This window comes from Lissotriton vulgaris, chromosome 4_1 (assembly GCF_964263255.1).
Source record: "Lissotriton vulgaris chromosome 4_1, aLisVul1.2, whole genome shotgun sequence".
NCBI lineage: Eukaryota > Metazoa > Chordata > Amphibia > Caudata > Salamandridae > Lissotriton > Lissotriton vulgaris.
Genome location: NC_141691.1, coordinates 761248502 through 761269195, shown reverse-complemented (window position 1 = coordinate 761269195; position 20694 = coordinate 761248502). Strand labels below are relative to the sequence as shown.

The 20694-nt window shown below is 42.6% G+C and overlaps 1 protein-coding gene across 1 annotated transcript in view; it reads left to right on the top strand.

Moving 5' to 3' along the window:
• LOC147722547 (serpin B6-like) overlaps nucleotides 1-20694 on the top strand; it is a 482090-nt gene that overhangs the window by 103102 nt on the left and 358294 nt on the right. Inside the window, exons 5-6 of the mRNA XM_086965072.1 lie at nucleotides 4757-4934; nucleotides 18336-18473. Coding sequence (XP_086821198.1) covers nucleotides 4757-4934; nucleotides 18336-18473 — 316 coding nt within the window. The remainder of the gene's footprint in view (nucleotides 1-4756; nucleotides 4935-18335; nucleotides 18474-20694) is intronic.

The following is a 20694-nucleotide window of genomic DNA, read 5'->3' as shown; positions in this document are numbered from 1 at the left end:
TCGCTACGTGACGCCGGAGCAGTAGGCTATTATTATCACACCACACAAATACTCGATACTTCATTATTGAAGATCATTAGAAGTGGTATCCCTTTTAGAAAACTCTTCATTTACATCGTCCACTATGAGAGGAACACTGTGTGACTATGAAGTAACCTCCATTAATCTGGTGGGGCTCAACATTTGGATACAGGGAAACCCGTAGGGGCTGGCCTACTACATACTACTCTAAGACCATCTTATAATCTCTGCCTTGAAAAAGTCTCAGAAAGAGACAAAACTCTGGTCGGCGGTGTGAGCTGAGAAGTCTTACTTGTATATGAACTTTTAATAAAGAACTTGAACAATATTACTTGGTTTGGATCTCTGAATCCGTTGAAATAACACAATAATTGGACATTGTTCATAACCGACTGCTAAACATTTATCATATGGTTGTTGGATTCGATCTTTTCTGAATGGAGATCTAGGACTACCTTGAGTTTACAGTGCATTGAACATAAGTTGATGTGCTAATTAAGACCGTTCTCTGTCTAGTGTGAAGGTGTGTTTAAAACATTGAAAGTGTGGGGGTATGACTGAGGGAGGAGGAGGAGTGTGATGTAGGGATGATGGATTATGAATTAGGTGTGAGAATTATAATTATGGATGATTCATGGGAAGCAGGGATGAACAATAGGGATGATGGATAATGGCTGATGCATGAGAAGTAAGGATGTGAAGTAGGGATGGCATTTGGATGAGAAGTATGGATGATGGCTGGGAAGTTGGGATGAAGTAGGGAAGAGAGGTAGAAGAAAGAATGATGGGTGAAAAGCGCAGATGGGTGAGAAGTAGGGATAATTTATGATGCATGGTAAGTTAGGATTAGAAATCAGGATGATAGTTGATGGTTGAGAAGTAGGGAGGATGGATGAGAAGTAGGGATTATGGATGAGAAGTAGGGTTGACAGATGAGAAGTAGGGATAAGAGGTAGTAGTCAGAATGATGATTGAGAAGCAGGGATGGTGGATGAGAATTGAGGATGAGCAGCGGTTATGAGGGCTGAGACGTGGGAATGAGATGTAGCAATGGATGAGATGGTGAAGACAAGTAGGGATGACGGTTTAGGATTAGGGATTACGGATAAGAAAAAAGGAATGATGGATATGAGAGAGCATTGAGAAGTAGGAGTGATGGATGAGAAGTAAGGATGATGGATCAGTTATAGGGAAGAGAAGTAGGCATTATGAGTGAGTAATGAGAGTGCCCTTAAATGGATGCTGTAGTAGTCTTTTCTGGCCCTTTGGGCCATGACCCAGGAAAACCAATTTTGTTGTCTACAACTTGCATTTTAATATTTTCTTTATTGGGAACCAGTAGAGTATTCTATAGTATTGGATTATTTGTTCAAGTTTGAAGCTGAAGCTTCTTATTACCACTTTGTTAGGATATTTTACACTGTCTGCATCATAGCTGTAGATTTTCCAGTACTTGCAGAGATACACTAGAAAGACCAATCATCTCAGAAGTTCAGTGCCGTGTTTGGAGTTCAAAAGTAGGGGAGGTATTACCTTTTTGAGTAATTCTAGTGATTGAGCCTTCATTGTGATGTACGATTCCAAATGAAATTTGGTGCCCATATGTGTGGACTTCGGTGGGGTGGCATACCTTAGCATCCTTCAGCCATGTGTTCAATAGGGTGCTGATGTTGTTTTGGCTCTTAGTAGAGGTACTAATGCAGACGCATTTATTTCTTCATTAACCAGATGTGGATGTGCTTCATAGCCAGATCGTGTTCTTCAGGCCAAGTCAGTACAAATAATCTACCTGACAAATTGATCATCTTTTTGATTGTCCTGGTTATGGAATCAAATGCTTCCTTCTGAAAGAATGTTGCTCGATGGTAGACTGAAGTTTGCAGTTTTACCTGGATGGAATGGTGTGCTGGCAGCAACTGTCATACTTTCAAATTCTTCTTTTGACACAAGTGAGTGTCTGAACAAATTCCTTTCTCTCTATTCTGTAATCCAAAGTGAGAAATTAACTGGCAGTCACAAGGCATGGATCTTGAAAAATCTCTTGAATCCAAAACAGACCATTGGCTCTTGAGATTCCCTGCACCATTTATTTGACCAAAATCAGGACTTGAATGTAATCAGTAGATTTTTTGATTTTGGCAGAGATGTTCTCACCATGGGAGTTTCTTCCTATTCTGATAACGAGCTCAATGTACTTTGTCCTTCCTTTAATTTAAATAAGCAAATACTAAGTATTCAAACAAATATGCCTGAAGGACCAATCCTCTTACGGCCTCTGTTGATCTTGATCTTACAAATGCTTCTGTGTCCCATTGTCTCTGCTTATGCTTTCTTCCACGACTACACTTAAATTCAGTGATAACAAGCTACACAAATAGAGGTCAAACTTTAAAAACTGTTGTGAAATGGGCAATAACAGCAGTAGTAGCACAAATCTCTAAGACATTGTACCGTTGTTTCATTGCACAGCAGTTCTAAAACTGGGGATGAGTAAATCATGGCCAGTGCCTTGTTATTTTTGCTAGACTTTGATCATAATGTAAACCCTTGAGAAAGCTGTATGACAGAGCTGAGAGATGTAGCATTTTAATGAAGATGAGTGAAATTAACATGTATCTCACCATGACTTCTACAATTTTAGTTTTGGAGTTGAATGAGAAGCGGAAAGGAGACAGTCTACGATACTTTTTGCGCTATTTTGTGTATGTTCCCTACTGACAACACTCTAATATTTAATTGGTGTATTGTCAGCGAGCCGATTCCCCTAGAGAGTCCGTGAAGGCTTTTTAGTAGCTGCAATGAGAACAGAACAATTCCAGAACACAGCCCCCCTCCTCGCTACCACACCCATCACTACCATAAGCGTGCATTGATGCAAATAATAGAAGTCCTTATGTGAATTGGCTGAGATTGGTTTGTGAGTGTCAATGGCAGGCTTTCTTCATTCATAGGGTATTATCCAAAGCGTGTTGGCGGTAACTGTCTACAGGTAGCATTGCCTCTGCATATTCAGGTACAGGTCAGTCTGTTGACCTCCAATTCTATGAAAAATATCATCCATCTCTGAACTAAAAATGATAAACCTTAGTAACATTCTGAGCAATGGATAATATTGGGGTGCTTGAAGAGGTGTCTTGTATGTCTTCCATCTGACTTTATGGTATTCTATCCAAGTGTAGAGAATTTTCTGTGCATTTACTCGAAAGTCTAATATATATGTGCTTTTGTATGCCATGTTAAGGTGTTTAGAAATTTAGTGCGGGTTAGACTTTGGCAGCCCATGTAGAGAAAGATTGTTTCTAGGTCAAAGGTTCACATCGTAAAGAGTCTCTTTGTTCTAGACAGTGGAGTGATGTGCAGGACAATAACAAGGCGACTGGCGGACGTGTTCGAGCACTTCCTAACCAATAAGACTTCCTCTTATTACCATTCCATTCTGTTACACCCATCTACGCCATTAAATTATGGGGCTAGCCATATGCTCTCCTTGTTCTTCATCCAGACTAAGCATTTGGGAGTTCAGTAGTCTTTGGTAACTCACTCTTGCACCGGAATGGTTTTTCCATTTAGATTGAGGTCTGCCAAGCCCAGAACCACGCTCCAAGTCTCCGTGTGGTAGGACAATTTGCTCAGTGAGTAGAATGAACAAATGTTATGTTTGCCTATATTTGTTTTCTCCAGTGTGTTAGTTTCACATGCATGCCACATGTTCTTCTGTGTACTCAAGGAGGACTTGTCTTGTCTTCTAAGAGGACATGTTGCTGCCTGAAGGTCGGATTATAGGTTCCCCTACCAAAGTCTGAAAGCTGTAATCCAGCACACACCTAAGATAAGAAATCCTGTGAACATTAACTTTCTGCATCTACAAAGCTGGCTAGAATTCAAATGTAGACTTTGGCATTTGTCAAACATAAACAGCAATCTGATTAATGAATTTCTTGTTAGTGAGACCTGGTTGTAGTATTTTTACGCTGAAAGTTAACACTTTAACGTAGTTATAGCGAGGGGACGTTGACTACGCACATATCAGTTGGTTTAAAAACTATTTCATCTTGGTGGTTAGGCAAACAAACATTGTGAGGGTATGGTTGTTGGCTTTACACTTTAAAGTTCAGTCTACAGGACTTTGAGAAATAGGCATGAGAAGTAGAATTTTGGATAATTCATGAGCCGTAGGGATGTAAAATGTGTTAGATGAGTGAGAAGTAGAGAAACTGGATGGTACATGAGAAGTAAGGATGAGAAAAGGGGATGGCCATATAATTGCTGCCTGCACAAAAAAATTGTATCTCTATCGCGGTGACAAACTGCCCCTGGACATCTCATCCAGAGCTGCTGCCTCCCTCGCCACAGTATTACATAGTGACCAGACAAGTCGGTCATTGGCCAAAATAATGCCAGTAAAGGGACATCCCCTGGCTCGAGAGTACAAGGCAGCAGTAATTGGTATACTGTAGTTCCTTGCCCCTGTGCCAGTGCACTGCTGTTGTAATGATGGCTCTTTTAGGTGCCAAGCAGAGTGTTTTCCAACTGATTTGCACACTTATTTGAATAACTCCTTCAGCTGAGGGTATCATGTAACTTGTTAAATGTCTTACAAACCCATACTTGAGAGGAATGTGGTCACGTCATGCAATATTTCATGTTTCTTTAGCTATCCGTTCTGATTCTAGATTCACTTTGCCTAAGGGAAAAAAAATACGTTTGTACATTTAGTTTTCTCTTTCTGTTCTAGAGTCTCAAGAATGGATTCTCTTAGCAAAGCCAATACTTCATTCGCCCTTGACCTCTGGAAAAATCTGAGTAAAAATGACAACAAGAAAAATTTATTTTATTCGCCAATAAGTATTTCATCTGCTCTGGCTATGGTTTATTTGGGCGCCCATGGGGACACAGCAGCCCAGATGGTACAGGTATGTTTGTTTCCATTGTACAGTAAAAGTGCTGCAGTGCAGGTATACGCTTGTGAAAAGAGCTGTTAGATAACCTTTGCTGATATACCTGTAGTAATTGGGTATTATCGCTGTTGGGAGATCTAGCATTGAAATGGATGAACCTTCTATTAATATTATGGCTGCTTGTATTTTTTTTTGACTTGTGAAACATTCAGTCACCACTACCGTTGGAGGTTTCTCAATTCTCATTAACTGCTAAAGCCTCTTTTTTGTTTCATTCAATAATTGCCAATGCACACATTTGTGGGCCTGTTTGGATTGTGAGAGTGCATAATGATAGGAAGGGCTATTACCAGCTGTTTATGCCTCACCACTTGGGTGATAATAATCTAATACATGGGATTTTGTGACCCCTTTATAAATGGCAGAATCTGATTTCTTTATAATCTGCGACTTGTGATCATAAAGAAAAGACTATTATAACTTATTACTGTCTAGTTCTGACATCACAATGCCTGCTGCCAGAGATAGCAACCAAGGTGAAGGGCAGGTCAGGCCACGGAGCATTATTGAAGTTTGGATATAATGATTAAAAGATTGATCTACAATTGTGAAGTATCTTGTGGGATTTTGTCAAATTGTAAGGGTTCTGCTACAGCCAAACATTTCCACAGACTAGCACCAGAATGCCAGTTTTGGGCTGCCTCAACTTCCTGATTGCTCTACGAGCCCTAGAAATGATTACTGAATTTTGCCTTTGGCACACATAAGACACACATGCCGATCGTCCCAAGGTTTATTGTAAGAAGATCTTTTAATAAAATCCAAGGGCCCTAGTGTGCCATGAAACTCCTACACCTACTGTAGTCTGACCAAGTTCAGTTGCATTGCTAAAGAAATAATCTAATGCTAAACTGGGGTGAAACTTAATATAGAAAGTTGTTGAGTAAGTAAGCAAAACAGAAAATTAACCCCGTGGCATTCTTGGATCCAGGGCAATGGAAAGCTAGAGTCACTATTCTACAGTTGCTTTGTATACACAGTCTTATTTTGGTAAATCCTATTTTTCTTTGATTTTATTTGTAACAATTGTACAGCTATAGTGCAACACAATGGATGTTTTCAGGATGCGGGTAGAACAGCTGTAAAGACAGGTGTGGGAGAGCACAAGAACAGAGAAACAATTTTTATTATTCCAAGCTTGTCCGAAGAGACTTGTCTTTAATTGTCTACATTTGGAAGTCCACCTTGGGTCAGGAGGCAAAGATAAGAAGGTCCAAAAGGTAGGGCCTTAAAAGAGCAGGGATCTTCCTCTTAACTCTTTGTATGCCAATGGGATCTGTGAGACACATTTGGAAGGCCATCCAATGAATCTGCTCCGGTAGTAGAGGAGAAACGGAATGATCAGGTTCTCCACTATGCTGTTGTAAATTCATTATGGACAAAATGTTCACTTTTAAAATGGATCCATTGTTTAATCGGCAACCTGTAGAGTGACATCAGTGCAAGTGAGCAGTTCTTCTTAAGTTCCTTGGAGCTTGCTCCTCATCTACGCTGGAAAACCTGCATGATTGCACGTGATGCGCAAGAGGGCCACTGCAAGGAGGAAGTCAACGTGGTGTTAAGTAAGCAATAGAGTGAGGATCCCTGAAGTTGATAAAAATGGATGAACCTGTGTTTGGTCATGTTATCTTGAAAGTTAGATGAAAACTCTAGAGATGATCCCCAGATACAGCGTGCAGGTCACCCGACTAACTTTGTTTACCAAATATGCACACTTGGGCCCATTTATAATATTTTTCACTATACTTTAATCTGGTAACCTACACACTATTATCAGCAATTCAGTTCCTTCCTGTTTATTCACTTGTACCTGACTTACCAATCCTCGTCACAGGTACCTAAGATCACAACGGATCAGGGAGCTAGCTGTGGGAATAAGTAGGCAACACATACAATATAACTTTGAATAATGTTTGTACTCTTTCAATAACCACAGACTCATGAAGTTTTGAACACACTTTATCTAATCATCATCATCATCATCATATGCCATGAGCCAAAGATTTACACAGATCAAACTTTCTATAACTAGAATTAGAAATATCGTATAGCTATTAATGAGGGTAAGAATCATTTATAAATCGAATTTATAGGGAAGGGAAAATAAGGAACACGCTATTTTAGATTAACAGACTTTCACAACTTCACTAAAGGCGGGTAAAGAAAGGGAACATACTAATCAAAGTAGACTTTCGTAATTCACGGTTCAGGGGAACTGAAACTTAGGCCATTTGATTTTATTCAGATGTATTCATCTATAGGAAGGGAAAGAATGGAACAACTATATATGCAAAAACGAATTAGCACTTGACTAAAGGTAGGTAGAAAAGTGGAACATGCTAATAGACACAATGCATGAAAATCTCATTTATAGAACAATAGAGGAGGAAAAGAACATATGCAAGTATGCTTTATTCAAAAGGTTAAGAAGAAAGTTTAGATGGACGAACACCCACACACTTGTATTTACCTAGGATAGATTGAAGACTAACCCTGGCCACGGGTCAGTTTGGAAAAGGCGAGAAAGGACCCTCAAGGACTTAGGTTACCAGAAGGCGAGCGGGTACAGCTCATGGACAGTCGGGACAGGATAACCCCAGGATTTGGATCAGGACCAGGTTCACCAAAGGGTAAGACCAACACCTGCAGCTTCGGTTGCAACGCCTGCGCTACTCCCTCTCTGCAAGGAATGTGCCAGTAACCCCGATTGGGTTCTCGAATCTCCCAGCAAAGTGCTTCGCCAGCACTTAAGGTTCCCCAAAACCACGACTGGGTCTGTGGAAAATTCGGACAGAGTGCTCCCCAGCTCTCTGTATCAATCACCTATAGAGTTCGTAGGGCCAGTGACAGGTCAGCTATTCAGACAAGTCGGACAATTTCTCTAGCTAAACCTAGGCTAGTTATACTATTTTTCGGGTCAGTGCACCACCCACCAATGTTGCAAGTGTAAGGATCCCCAAGTTCTGATTGGACGAAGGAGAAGGTTAAGTCATCACACCACCTGAATTTTAGGTTTTCTCAGGCTTAATATTCCTTTTCGTACCCACCCCTTAATTTCTAGTTTCCCATGACACCACATTTACAGTGAACAATAGAGTATACATCGGTTAATACAATTGTATCGAAATTAGGTACAAGTCAGCTTCGTCTTGCTGGGTTACAGGTCAATTCCCAGGAGCGTCTTGGCTTTGGCTGCCAGCTGGCTGAGTTCCACTGCTGCATGGGTTTCTTTCCCTCATCACATGACAAGTACCATAGGGGCTCTTCAAGATGGAGTAACAAGCAACTCCCAGGCCCAAAGAATACGATACATGAAAAGCAAGCGAAAACAATTTAGAAATACAGAAAAAATGATTACACTGTATACCATGAATGGCTGTACTACACCCCTTACTTTATAATAACTATAGCATTAGGAGTTAAGCAGAACAAACAGCTTTGCAAAAGCGGCAATGCAAGCACGGAGCATATGAGAAAACGAAGCGGCCATCTTTAGCTGTATTGCGCATGAGCAACAAATTCCCACCAGAACTGCGAGTGCGCCACATCACGTGGTTATGACCAACACATGTGCAGTCTAAATTCCCGCAAAGCAGCGGCCATTTTAGAGGCAAGCGTATTACTGTTTAGTAAACACATAGGCAAGCGTCTCTGGGACACCCCGTGTAGTGTAAAATGTGCAATATTAGTGAGACAAACAGATTGATTACAAAGTTAAGGTTATTTGAGGTTCTTGATACAAGCAAGTCGCGTAACGTGCAAATACTTGCTCCATCACCCCAAGTTCCTGACTTTACGGTTTTAGCTTGTTAAAAAGGCTAGATGCGAGCTGAAGCTACCCAATAGGAGTGTCTGTGAAATGGACTCAAGCAAGGTCTCCCACGACTAGAAAAAACTAAAATCTTTCATCACCACTCATGCAGAAGCTGTTTCTAAGTTTTTTTTAACCATCTTTTTATGATAATAATACATATGAAAAAAAAAATCTGCATTGAGTGAACATTAATTGATATCATTATGAGGCATTAGTTGTCGTACATTTAACTTCAACAATTACTGATCATCTATAATTTGGGATCAAAGGGTTTCCGGTGATTCTACTTCCCTTCGCCTCCGTGGGGGTGTACATATATCGCCACGATAACCATTCCATGCTCCCCATACCTTCCCCCACTTCTCCGGACAACCCCTGGCTATATACACTGCCCTTTCCCTGAACCTGCACCAGTCTAGGTCCTCAGCCCACTTAGTAATCCGGGTCGGTTGAGTGGCCCCCCACAGCTGAGCAATGTTTCACTTCGCCACCATGTATGTCAAAGTCACACATTGTTTCAAATATCCATTCAAGTCTATGGGTTCCCATACATTCGATAGACAACTCCGGGCCTCCGGTTGTATCCCCTCCCCCAACACTGCTTTGTTTGTCTTGTATTTCCGCCCAGTAGGTCTGTATCTCTTCACAGTGCCACACGATCTGTATTAAGGTGCCGAGCTCCCCACATCCCCTCCTGCACTCACCGCCCGTCCCATGTGCACTAGCCTAGGTCCTGTGATATATGACCAATGTAAAATTTTAAGCTGTACCAGTCTGAGTCTCAACTGAATTGCAACCACTTTAGGGGAGGAGACCACCTCCGCCCAGTCCTCATCGTCCAATTCCAGCCCATCCACTCCCCACGCTATCCTAATACTTCCCAAGGGGTCCTCCATATTATTTATAAGCTTCCTGTAGATCATGGAGATAGTCTTCTCTGGCACGTGACCATCTAGCACACGGTCCTCAAGTGGAGATGTCTCCGGAAGTTCTGCCCCTCCGGGCACGTGAGCGAGGAGAGCGTGTCTAACCTGCCTGTATCCAAAGTGTTCAGCAGCATTCAAACTGTATTGCATCTGTAAAGATTCAAACGTCAACACACGTCTTTTCCCCATACATCCTTAATCTGGCTGATTCCGATGAAGTCCCACTTATCCAATCCTTTAGTCTTCCACAGGTTCCCCAGCTTCTCTGAACAAAATAGTGGGGTAGCCAACGTCAATTTTCCCTCCCACCCTAAACTTCTGGTAGCCGCATGCCAAACATGCACAGCATGTGCTGTCGGGCCTACCAATGCGAATCTCCCGGGTCTAGCATATAAGGCTTTAAGAATGTCGCCACCTGGTGCCTGTCCATGATCCATAGCATAGCCTGGGTCCCCAAGGGGTCCAAAGACCACATGGTTCACTGCTGCAAGGTGTGTGGCCCAATAATTTTTCCTCAACTCTGGGAGTCCGATGCCCCCATCATTCCACGGGAGGGTTAATTTGTTGAAGTCTATATTTGGCCTGCCGTCCCAGAGTAGCTGTCGCTGAAGTGTCACAATCCCCATAAAATAGGACAGTGGCACTGGATCCATTGTGTTTTGGAGCATATATAGGAACCGGGGTAAGGCCAGCATCTTAAATAATACCGCTCTTCCAAGCAACGAAAGAGGAAGAGCTTTCCATAGTTCCACATCCCTACAAAATCGATTCAAGGGGGTCTTCAGATTATTAGCGTACTTCATCTTTGGATCTAAGGACACGTATATGCCCAAATAGATGAATCCCACCAACTCAACCTTTATCAAACACGATTTCGGAATCACAGGCGAAGCTCCTGACATGACAAACCACACAGACTTTGACCATTTAATGGCAAACCCGAATACCTGCCAAATACAACAAGGACATCTAAATATTTACTTAAGGACACTCTGGGGTCGGTGAGGTATAACAGGATGTCATCCGCATAAAGCGAAATTTTATCCTCCCATTCAGGCATCCACCGCAAGTCAAGTATTGACCGGTCCCACCTGGCCCAGGCCGCCGGGGGCTCCAGCGCCAGTGCGAAGAGGAGCGGGGACAGCGGACACCCCTGTCGCGTTCCCCTTCCAAGGGAAAAATCCATAGACTTACAATTATTGACTACCACCCTGGCGAGGGGAGCGGCATAGAGCAATCTGACCCACCCAATAAACCCCAGACCAAAGTCTAATTTCGCCAGAACGGCGAACAAGTAAGCCCATTCTACCCTTTCGAATGCCATGGTGGCATCCAGGAACACCAGGACAGCTGGCTCCAATATCTGTGGGGAGCCGCCCAAGATCCCATGTAGCCGCCTTCATAGGTTCAGGGCTGTGTTTCGACGTGGCATAAAGCCGGATTGGTCAGGATGTATCAGGGTTGTTATGACCTTGACCAACCTGGCAGCAAGCAGTTTTGCCAAAATCTTCGGCTTCGCATTGAGAAGTGAAATGGGTCTATACGAGGAAGGAGCCATCTTAATCTTACCTGTCTTGTGAATGACCACAATATTCACCACTCGCTGATCGTATGGAAGCTGTCCTAACTCCCTACTTTCTAGAAACATGGCACGAATAAACGGGGCCATCTTATGAGCATTCAATTTGTAGAGCTCTATTGGGATCCCATTAGGACCCGTTGCTTTCCCAGATTTTATGCCTCTGATCACCTGTGCAACTTCATCATCTGTGAAAGAGGAGTCTAGATAATTCCTATTGTCTTCTGAAAGACTCGGCATGGCAATATCCTTGAGCAGCTCACCATTGTCAGCCTCTGTGTACCCCCCACCCAGGCATACACTTAATTAAAGTAGTCAGAAAACACATCCCCAACTGCCTGCAGGTCTGTGATCGTATCAGAGCCTGGCCCCTCTATCTCCGGTACTAACCTAGAGGCCCACTCCCACGCTCCAACCAAGCAATTAGCTTGCCAGCCTTCTCACCATGTTCATAAATCAGATCTTGGGAAATTGCCTGCTCCCTGGAGAGTTTTCGATATTCCTCTTGTTGTAACTTCAGCGAGTGTTGAGCACCCGGATCAGCAGAATTAGCTACACGCTTCTCTAACGTTATCACTTCCGCCTCCACCCTGGTCAATTCCGCCTTGCTTGCCTTTTGCTGTTTCTATTTTTATGCTTACAAGTGACAGCCAAGAGGACTGCTATTTCACTTATCTTTAGCTATCCTAATGCAGATCTTAGTTCTGTCTAGGCATGATATAGGATTTGATATGGCAGTTAAAGCCAAACACTAAAGTCTCCTGCACTTGTAAAACAATTTGGGATATTTGCAGAAGAACGGACAGCATTTGTTCGTTGGCTAATGTTTGCCCCGAATGAATAAACCTACTGAAGTCCATCCCTTCAAATCTAGTCCAGGAGCAGGATTTTATGCTCCATGCATCCAAGGAAGCACATCAATTAGGGAAGTCCAATTTGAGGTCCTTGCAGGGCTACTCACAGTGAGCAGTTCTACCTGGTGTTGTTTAAGTTGTATGTGTACCCCAGCATGGTCAGAAATCTGAAACTAATTTACTGAGGAGGTTATTTTCTTCCACATGGCCAGAGGTTTTGAGGTGACACCCGTTTTGGGAATCTACATAGAGGATGGTAGACAGCTCGGAAAGTAGTTTGTATGAACCGCTGTCTCCTCCGTTTATCATGAAATGGTGTTAACATAGTATGCTTTTCTGTGCCTAGAACACTTACTAACACACGCGAAACATTGAAGATCTTTTGATCACTGTGCTGACAGACCAGCAGTATTTAATAGTTTTAGTGCTAGAGGAAAAAAGTGTGAACATTGGTAGGTTTCATATCTAGTCACTGGTTTGCTGTTGAGGTTTTGCATTATGAGCAAGGGGTGGTTTGTAGTGAGGCATTTCAGTTACTAATGTAGGCCATCAGGGCACCACTTTTTAGAGGGAGACGCTTGTGCCTCAGGAGGTTCTGCAGTCATTTCACGAGCCACTTCTTTGAACTATCTTCTTTAGCTATGCAAGACTGAAAGCTGACCTTTTAGGAATGTAGGTGATTTGTAACGATTAATGGATATGTCTTGCTTCTCGACTGGTAGAAGAGTGTCCTCCTCTTTGAGGGCCCTGTATTTGTTTCAAAAGCTGAATCAAAGCTAACAAATTACCTAACGCTTTTCGACATCTATGCAGTTCAGTGATTGGTATCTTGCACTCCTGTAAACTACAAGGTGTAGGTCACTATTCACAGAGGTTAAAGGCACCACCCACTCAAATGCAGGAGGTTGGTGCAAAGTGCAGAACCTGGCTCAAAAAGGTGCACACAACACTCAAATGCACTACACCCCACAGTTTACAGGTGTTCTGTGCACAAATCGGCAAACTGCACAGGGGTAGGAGGTACACCCCTTTATATCTGAGTGACTGTTGCCCTATAAACTGTACCCTTAACCTAAATTATGTGTGGTATGCACCTCACATTGCTTCATTGCATCTGGGTTGTTGGAGCTCCACCCCTGTGACCGTCTCACCACCCACCCAGATCGGCGTGATTCTACCTTGACGGCTCCTACAATCTTAATGCAATGTTGCCTACTCTAACCATAATATTATCACCTTACAATCTACTCTAAACCTATTCAATCTCTTTCAACCTCCTTCCCGACTGAAACATTACATTTATTTTTTCTAATCATCCTGGTATGTCCACCCTCTCCCCCTATCCCTTGACCTGGACAGATCACTTCCTTCTTCCTTTCACTATCACTCTTCCTTCCCCTCCTCCTCCTTCTTTTATTGACAGAGATAGGGGCCGTAAATGGTCCAATGTCACCTGTGAGTCCTTGGAAGCTTGTCTTAAATTTCAACTAAATCAGCTGGAGGATCTTGATAAAGAAACTGTAAGATTTAACACGACCCTTTCCTCTGCTCTGGACTCTGTCGCCCCTCTTGTCCCACTGACTTCCTCCAGATTACGCCCTTCTGCCCCTTGGTTTTCCCCCCTGCTTCGTGAGGAAAAGAGCAAGTCTAAGCAATTAGAACGCAAATGGAGACAGGATTATGACCCTTTGGCCAAACTGGCGTATAAATCTGCCCGCAATAAGTTTCATAAATTGAAACGTTCTACGATGAGAGCCTATTTTTCTAATCTCATCCAACAGGCGCAGAACTCTTCCAAAACTCTTTTTACCATTGTGAAAGATTTTGTAAATCCTCCTGCCACGAAAACCCAATGTACCCCTACTCAAGATCTGTGCAACGGACTCTCGGACTTCTTTCAGAACAAAATAATCAAACTGTCGTCCTCCTTTGATACTGCCCCATCTAATCACCCCTCTGACATGGAATGTTCCACTCATTATTCATTTAATTCCTTTAGTGAACTGACCCCTGATTTGGCGTTGTCCCTGCTATATCAAGTCAAGTCTGGTTCCCCTCTGGACCCAGTCCCTGCGAAAGTCATGAGCACTCTTGCCCCTGTTCTAGTGAACCCTCTTCTTGCCATTTGGAACTCCTCTCTGTCCTGTGGTCAATTTCCCTCAGTGTGGAAACAGGCTAGACTAATTCCCATTTTAAAAAAAACAGGTGCTGACCCCACGCAATTTGGTAACTTTCGGCCCATATCACTCCTGCCCAAGCCTGCCAAGATACTGGAGAAAGTGGTACAGAAGCAGTTGGCTCAGTTTCTTGAATCAAATCAGCTGTTACACGATTCTCAGTCCGGCTTTAGAACCGGCTACAGCACCGAGACGGCACTGCTAGAAGTCTCTGAGATTATCAGGGAATCGGTGGATAGGGGCGAGGAGGCCATGCTGGTCTTCCTCGACCTATCCGCCGCATTTGACACGGTTTCCCATCACATACTGGCAACTCGTCTACAACAGCTAGGAGTCGGTGGCACAGTGCTGGCATGGATTAAATCTTTTCTGTCTAGTCGGTATCAGAGGGTTCGATGCACCCATTTGAATCAGAGGATAAACCTCTCCTATGCGGAGTGCCCCAGGGTTCGGCCTTAAGCCCTCTATTGTTTAATGCCTACGTGGCTCCTCTTGCCAAGGTAGTTGAGTCTTGGGGTGTCAGGGTGGTCTCTTATGCTGATGATACTCAGCGTGTTTTTTCATTTAGAGACCACTCTGACTCTTTTCCAACTTCAGAAACTGCCTTGGTAATATCTGTTCCTGGATGGCAGCCAATCATCTTGCTCTTAATACCGACAAAACTGAGGTTCTTTTCTTCAGTCAGAGTTCTCCCCCCCGCAGCTCTATGGTGGCCCACTGTATTGAACCCTCCTCCTACTCCAGTTCAAACTGCCCGCAACCTAGGTTTCACTTTTGACAACACCTTGTCTGGTAGCTCCCAAGTCAATAAAGTTGCAGGGGCTTGTTTTACCAAACTGCGGATGATCCGGAAGATCTTCCCCTATCTCCCTCAATCTTCCCGTAAAACAGTCGTCCAGGCTCTTATCACGACACATCTAGACTATGCTAATAGTCTTTATGCAGGTGCCCCACAATATTTGATTGACCGTCTGCAAGTTGTGCAGAACGCCGCTGCTCGGCTCATTGGTAATATTCCCGCCCGTTCCTCGGTCAGAGCATACCGGGACGAGCTACACTGGCTCCCCATCGCCCGGCGCATTGAATTTAAGATCCTGATTTTGGCATTCCGTGCAATTCATGGAACTGGCCCGTCCTATCTGAGCAAACGACTCAAGATCTCGTCCTTAGTAAGACATTTGAGATCCAACAGCCTTCGTCTTTTGATCGTGCCAAGATTCAGGCTCTCTTGAAGTGGCGGAAGAACTTTCACCGTCACAGCTGCCAAGCTCTGGAACAGCCTTCCTCTTGACCTCAGGTTCATGGAGTCTGAGCCTATCTTTCGTCGTAAACTTAAAACCTGGCTGTTTACTAAACGTTAATTTATTTTCAGCATCTTGGAGGATTTGAACCTGGTAACCTTTCTCTGGAGATACTCTGGCTATCATAGCGCCGGGACACCTCCGCCGGAGGTAGCCGCGCGCTTTACAAGCTTCTAAAATAAATAAATAAATAAGTTCCCTATCTGAGACTAACCTGAAGTGTTTCCTTTCATACTCTGCCTTTGCACACCCCTCTTCTCACTCATCAAGGTCCAAAAATTACCAGCCTGCTCCAACAATCACTCAACCAACCCAGTTGTACACACCGCCCACCCATGGTTCTTTATGAAAAATTATTATTAATTTATGCAGCGATCCAATCCAATGAGTCAGTTGGGAATAGTCATGGCCAAAAGGGGAAATCATCCCAAATTCTAATGGTGGAGATTCTACCCCAAAGCTCGACACCTAAATCTGTGCCAATTGCCACTAATACAAAAAGAATAATTGATGGACAGAAGGATGAACAATGCCATGCATTCGCCCCAGTACAGAAATCTGGGCCTAAATCCATCGTTTTTTTGCTCCACATGCCATTCCAGTTTAGACTCCGCTATATGCAAATCAGTCTTGACCCTGTTCCCCATGGAAACAGTCCAGCCTGAACTTCCAGGCCAGGTCCTTCCTGGACTGCAAACAAGTATCCTAGGACCGGTTTCAGAGTATTCCTCCCCTCCTCATCAGTCCGGCTAGCTTGGCTCAGTTCCATGAAGATCACTGGCCCACGTCTAGGCATACCCGTCCCACTCTGGGTGACAAATGCAAAAAGAACCATTGATGGACATAAAGCTGAACAATGCCATGCATTCACCCAGTACAAAGATCTGGGCCTAAATCCATTGTTTGTATTGCTCCCCATGCCATTCCAGTTTACACCCAGCCATATGCATTTCCGTCCTGACTCTGTTCCCTATGGGAAAAACCAGACCAGGTCCTCCCTGGACTGGATACTAGCATCCTAGGACTGGTTTCATAGTATCACCCCTCATCAGCCAGGCTAGTTTGACTCTAGTGGCACGGAGAGGACTAATACGGCACCTCCAATTATAAAAGGTCTTTTGACTCTGTGAGCTATGAACTGCCATCAATGAACTGCATATGAACTGAGGTGCATAGGTTTATAATCTTATGTTTTTCTGCTTAGTCTTTCATTGTTAAAAAGGGTTTATTTGGGTAGAAATAAATTCTTATTAGTAAAGGAAACCCCAACCACTGTTCTGTTTTAAATCCTGAGTTTGTGCTTCTCCAGACCAAGCACTCTCAAAATATGCTGCCCACCATTATGGATGAACTGTAACTTCTACGCCTAGTAGTGCTCATTGTCTTTTTGTAGCATTTCATATACAACAATTTACACACTTGTATGAATTATTGTCTCTGTATAATGTTTGTCTGTCTGAAATACAATGCTTTAACACCCACAAAAGAAATACATGTGAGAGAGGGGCTATGGAGAGATGAGGGGCACCCTTGGAGGGTGGTAGTGAGGGAATCCATAAGGAAGGAGGTCACGACAGAGCACCAACAAATTTTGTTGCACCCGGCGCTGCCAATGCTAAAGCTGGCCCTAGTAGGTGGCTGAGGATTAGAGGAAAAAGAACTGTCCAGTTCGGGTTTTCAGTACAAGGTTATTTGATGGCCGTGTACAAATTCTGCACTGAAAGCAAATAAATGCACTTGTAAAAGAATTGTCTTGTTTTAGTGCGCGTTATCAGATAGGAATGTTTCTTATCGTTGAGTGGCCAGAGTTAAAAAGCTTCCGCTCAATTCTTCCAACTTCCACAAGTCAATGTGTAGCATAATTTTGAGTAACAAAAGTGATCTTCTAATCTTGATCTATAGGACTCCTCTAACTCTGTTAGTCGCCGAAATTCAGCATAAATGGGCATCCATCCATTTATCGCGATATAGAAACGTAAAATATGTTGCATAATCCAGTTTCTATTAAAAATATAATACTGTCATTTCTAATTGCCAAACGAGTTGTCTTTTTCAAGTGCCCCATTAAACTATTGGTGCCCCTTCTCCCTTATTTCCACCCCTTCCCTCCACACCCAAAGTTATTGTGAGATTATGAGTGTAACCCAGAGGACCTCCTTAGAAAAAGAGGAATTACTGGGAGTGTCAGGAATTTTATTCCTGATTTCCTTGTAATTCTTTATTTTTCCCCGTTATTTCATTTGGAAGACGCCACCTGTTTTTGGAAGTTGGAGTCTACCGATAAAACACCAAAGATTCATAGTTGCCACTGATCTCATAATTCCATATGGTTATTAATTTTTTTTCAGACCCATTGTAAATAGGAAGGCCACGTGTAAGGAGGCTAGATAGGTTAAGGTGGCCTCGTTCCGTGCCACCATCACAAATGAGCTGCTGTTAAATAAAATGGTCCACAGAAGAATCAAACCAGTTTGACTTAAATCAGCAGAAATTTTGAGTTTAGGAGAAAGAATCCAGAAATTAAAACATAGTGGGTTTGGACAGGCACTTTAATAAGGAACCTCTTTTAATCCATTTTAGATCTGCCCAACTCCCTTTTCTGGCAAGTAAGGGGCTAAAGAGACTCCGTTGTCATGACTGTAAGTGAGGATACTCTGCAAGGGTCTTCAATCAAGAGAATAAATAACCATCTTCTTCCTTCCCAGGCCCTCCAGCTGCACATGGCCGAAGATGTCCACACCGGGTTCCAGTCCTTGACCTCCGAAATTAACAAATCTGGCACGAAATACCTACTTCGGATTGCCAACAGACTATTTGGGGAGAAGAGCTACACATTCAACAATGTAAATTATGTTGATTTTTTACTATTTTACTCCTTGACGTAAGATGCACGTAATTCATGTTCCAATTTTTTTTTAACCTTGTTGAAGTCAGTTGCACGTTAGACATGGTTCCGTAGTGATGTAATGAAAATAGTCTTCAAATGAACCAAACCTTATCTTATTGCTTCGTAAGCCTGGCACAAATTTCTGGTTTTGTGGCTTTATAATCCCTATTCTCAGTGAATTAAATTTGCACTGTAATATGAAGTTCTTATTGTGACTTGTGAGATATGCGTGAGAAGCCCCTTCTCATTCAGGGGAACACAGCTTCTATTGTCATTGGTGCATTCAGCTATGCAAATGCCCATGCAATATAAAAGCATTGAAATATTATTGACTTCTCATGGCTTACAGTATACACTTCTGGAGCGGAAGCTATCTATGCGAACAGCTGCTACTAAGTGTGGCGCAGCTTCTGGTATTGGGATGGAGGCAGCCACTCGAAGGGACCGCTTACTGCTTCACTAAATTATGGTTCTCAGTGTACCTTTAAGTATGGCATCAATGCACTTTTCCTTTTGCAGAACAGGGTCTCAATGCAGTGAAGCCAAACATGTGGCTTGGCAGGCTTTTCATCTTGCTTTCATAGCCATGTGCTATTACCCGTTACATTAAGATTACTTACAGAGCACAAATTACCTCCCAAATGCGTATATTGGTGCTGTCTAAATGCAGCAAAATGTGAGATAAATGAGTAAATTAGACTAGTATGTGAAAATCCACCACATTGCACATGCCATTTCAACATATTTCCACGCCTACAGAAACATGGATGGTGATCTTTCATTTTGCAGTATATTCCAGTGTTTACCTCCCTGTTGCAGGCTTGGTCTAAGATTTGGGTGCCAATTTTTGAGATTATTCACTTAGGATACATTTTTATATAATTAAACTAAAAGGTGATCATGTACACAATTATTTTTCTAAAAATGTTTCATGGATTTTGCCCTAGCACAAATGTTGGGTACCCCTGGGCTAAGTCGAATTCGGATCTATATATGTTCTTTAGCTTAATATATTTTTAATGGCACCAACTCTGACTGCCTACAGTCACTTGTAATGCACTTCAAATCCTGACAGGAGGATTGTTTTAACTTTTCTGCCTTGGCAAAGGCCATGAGCAGACTTTACCCATTGAAAACAATCATGATAAGTGTAACTAAATTATTTTCAAAAATAGTTTCTGTTGTTTAAAGGTTAAACGTTCACTTAAATAATTTTTGTGACAAAGGGAAATTACTGATAATGGTTTACAATTACTCACAGCTTGGTGTAGTGCCAAGAAACTGTTAGCAGAAGCAGCTTGTCTATCTCGGTTGTCTGCTGATTGCACACATGCAATATCTAATTTCATGGACTTTACATTAATTAATATATTAGCAAGTTTTGAATATTTTCCAAATGTGAGTTTTAATACATTTCATAACCATCACAGTCAGTTTTTATTCAGTTCCTAAATGTGTTTCAGTAGACTAGTTTAAAAAATATATACGCAAAGGAATAAACTAGAGCTGCCACTTCTGTCAAGGGTGCAGATTGTGTGAGATTTGAATGAGCCCAGGAAGAAATCCTTTGTGAATTGGCTATTTTGTAAACTCACGTCAGTGAGAATGAGCTAATCCGCTTCTACTGGAGTAGCCCTACATTGACCAAAACAATTTGATTCTTCTCTCCTAGTAAGGCCCGCTAGTGGGGAAACTTTTTCAGGAAGGTTCTCAGAAGACCTATTGGCTTAGACAGGAAATAAAATTGTCTAGTGTGTTATGGTGTGGCATCAACCTACTCCTTCGAGGTGAAGGGTATTGTTGCTCTGTATTAAATAAGGGGGGGGGGTCTTTCAGTTGGTCCAGGTTTGGAAAACAAGCAGTAGGATAGCCAGCAGTGGCAATAAAGTGCCCAGGCAATGTGCTATTCTGGTTTCATTGTCTTGGAGCCAGGTGTCGCTCTCTAGCAAACATTGTTCCTTCTTGCTAAAAACAAAATGGCGAACACCACAGATGTGGCAGACTGTTTGATTTGCAGTACATTGGAGACTCAGTTGAACTGATCATCTCTAATAAGTACATTCAAGACTTAGTCAAGACATTCTGTTCTAAGAGCAGTGTATCATGCATCTTCGCAGCATATAAAGCTGCTAGGTTTCCAAGTAATCTAAATGCTTGGTACTAGAGAAACAGAATCT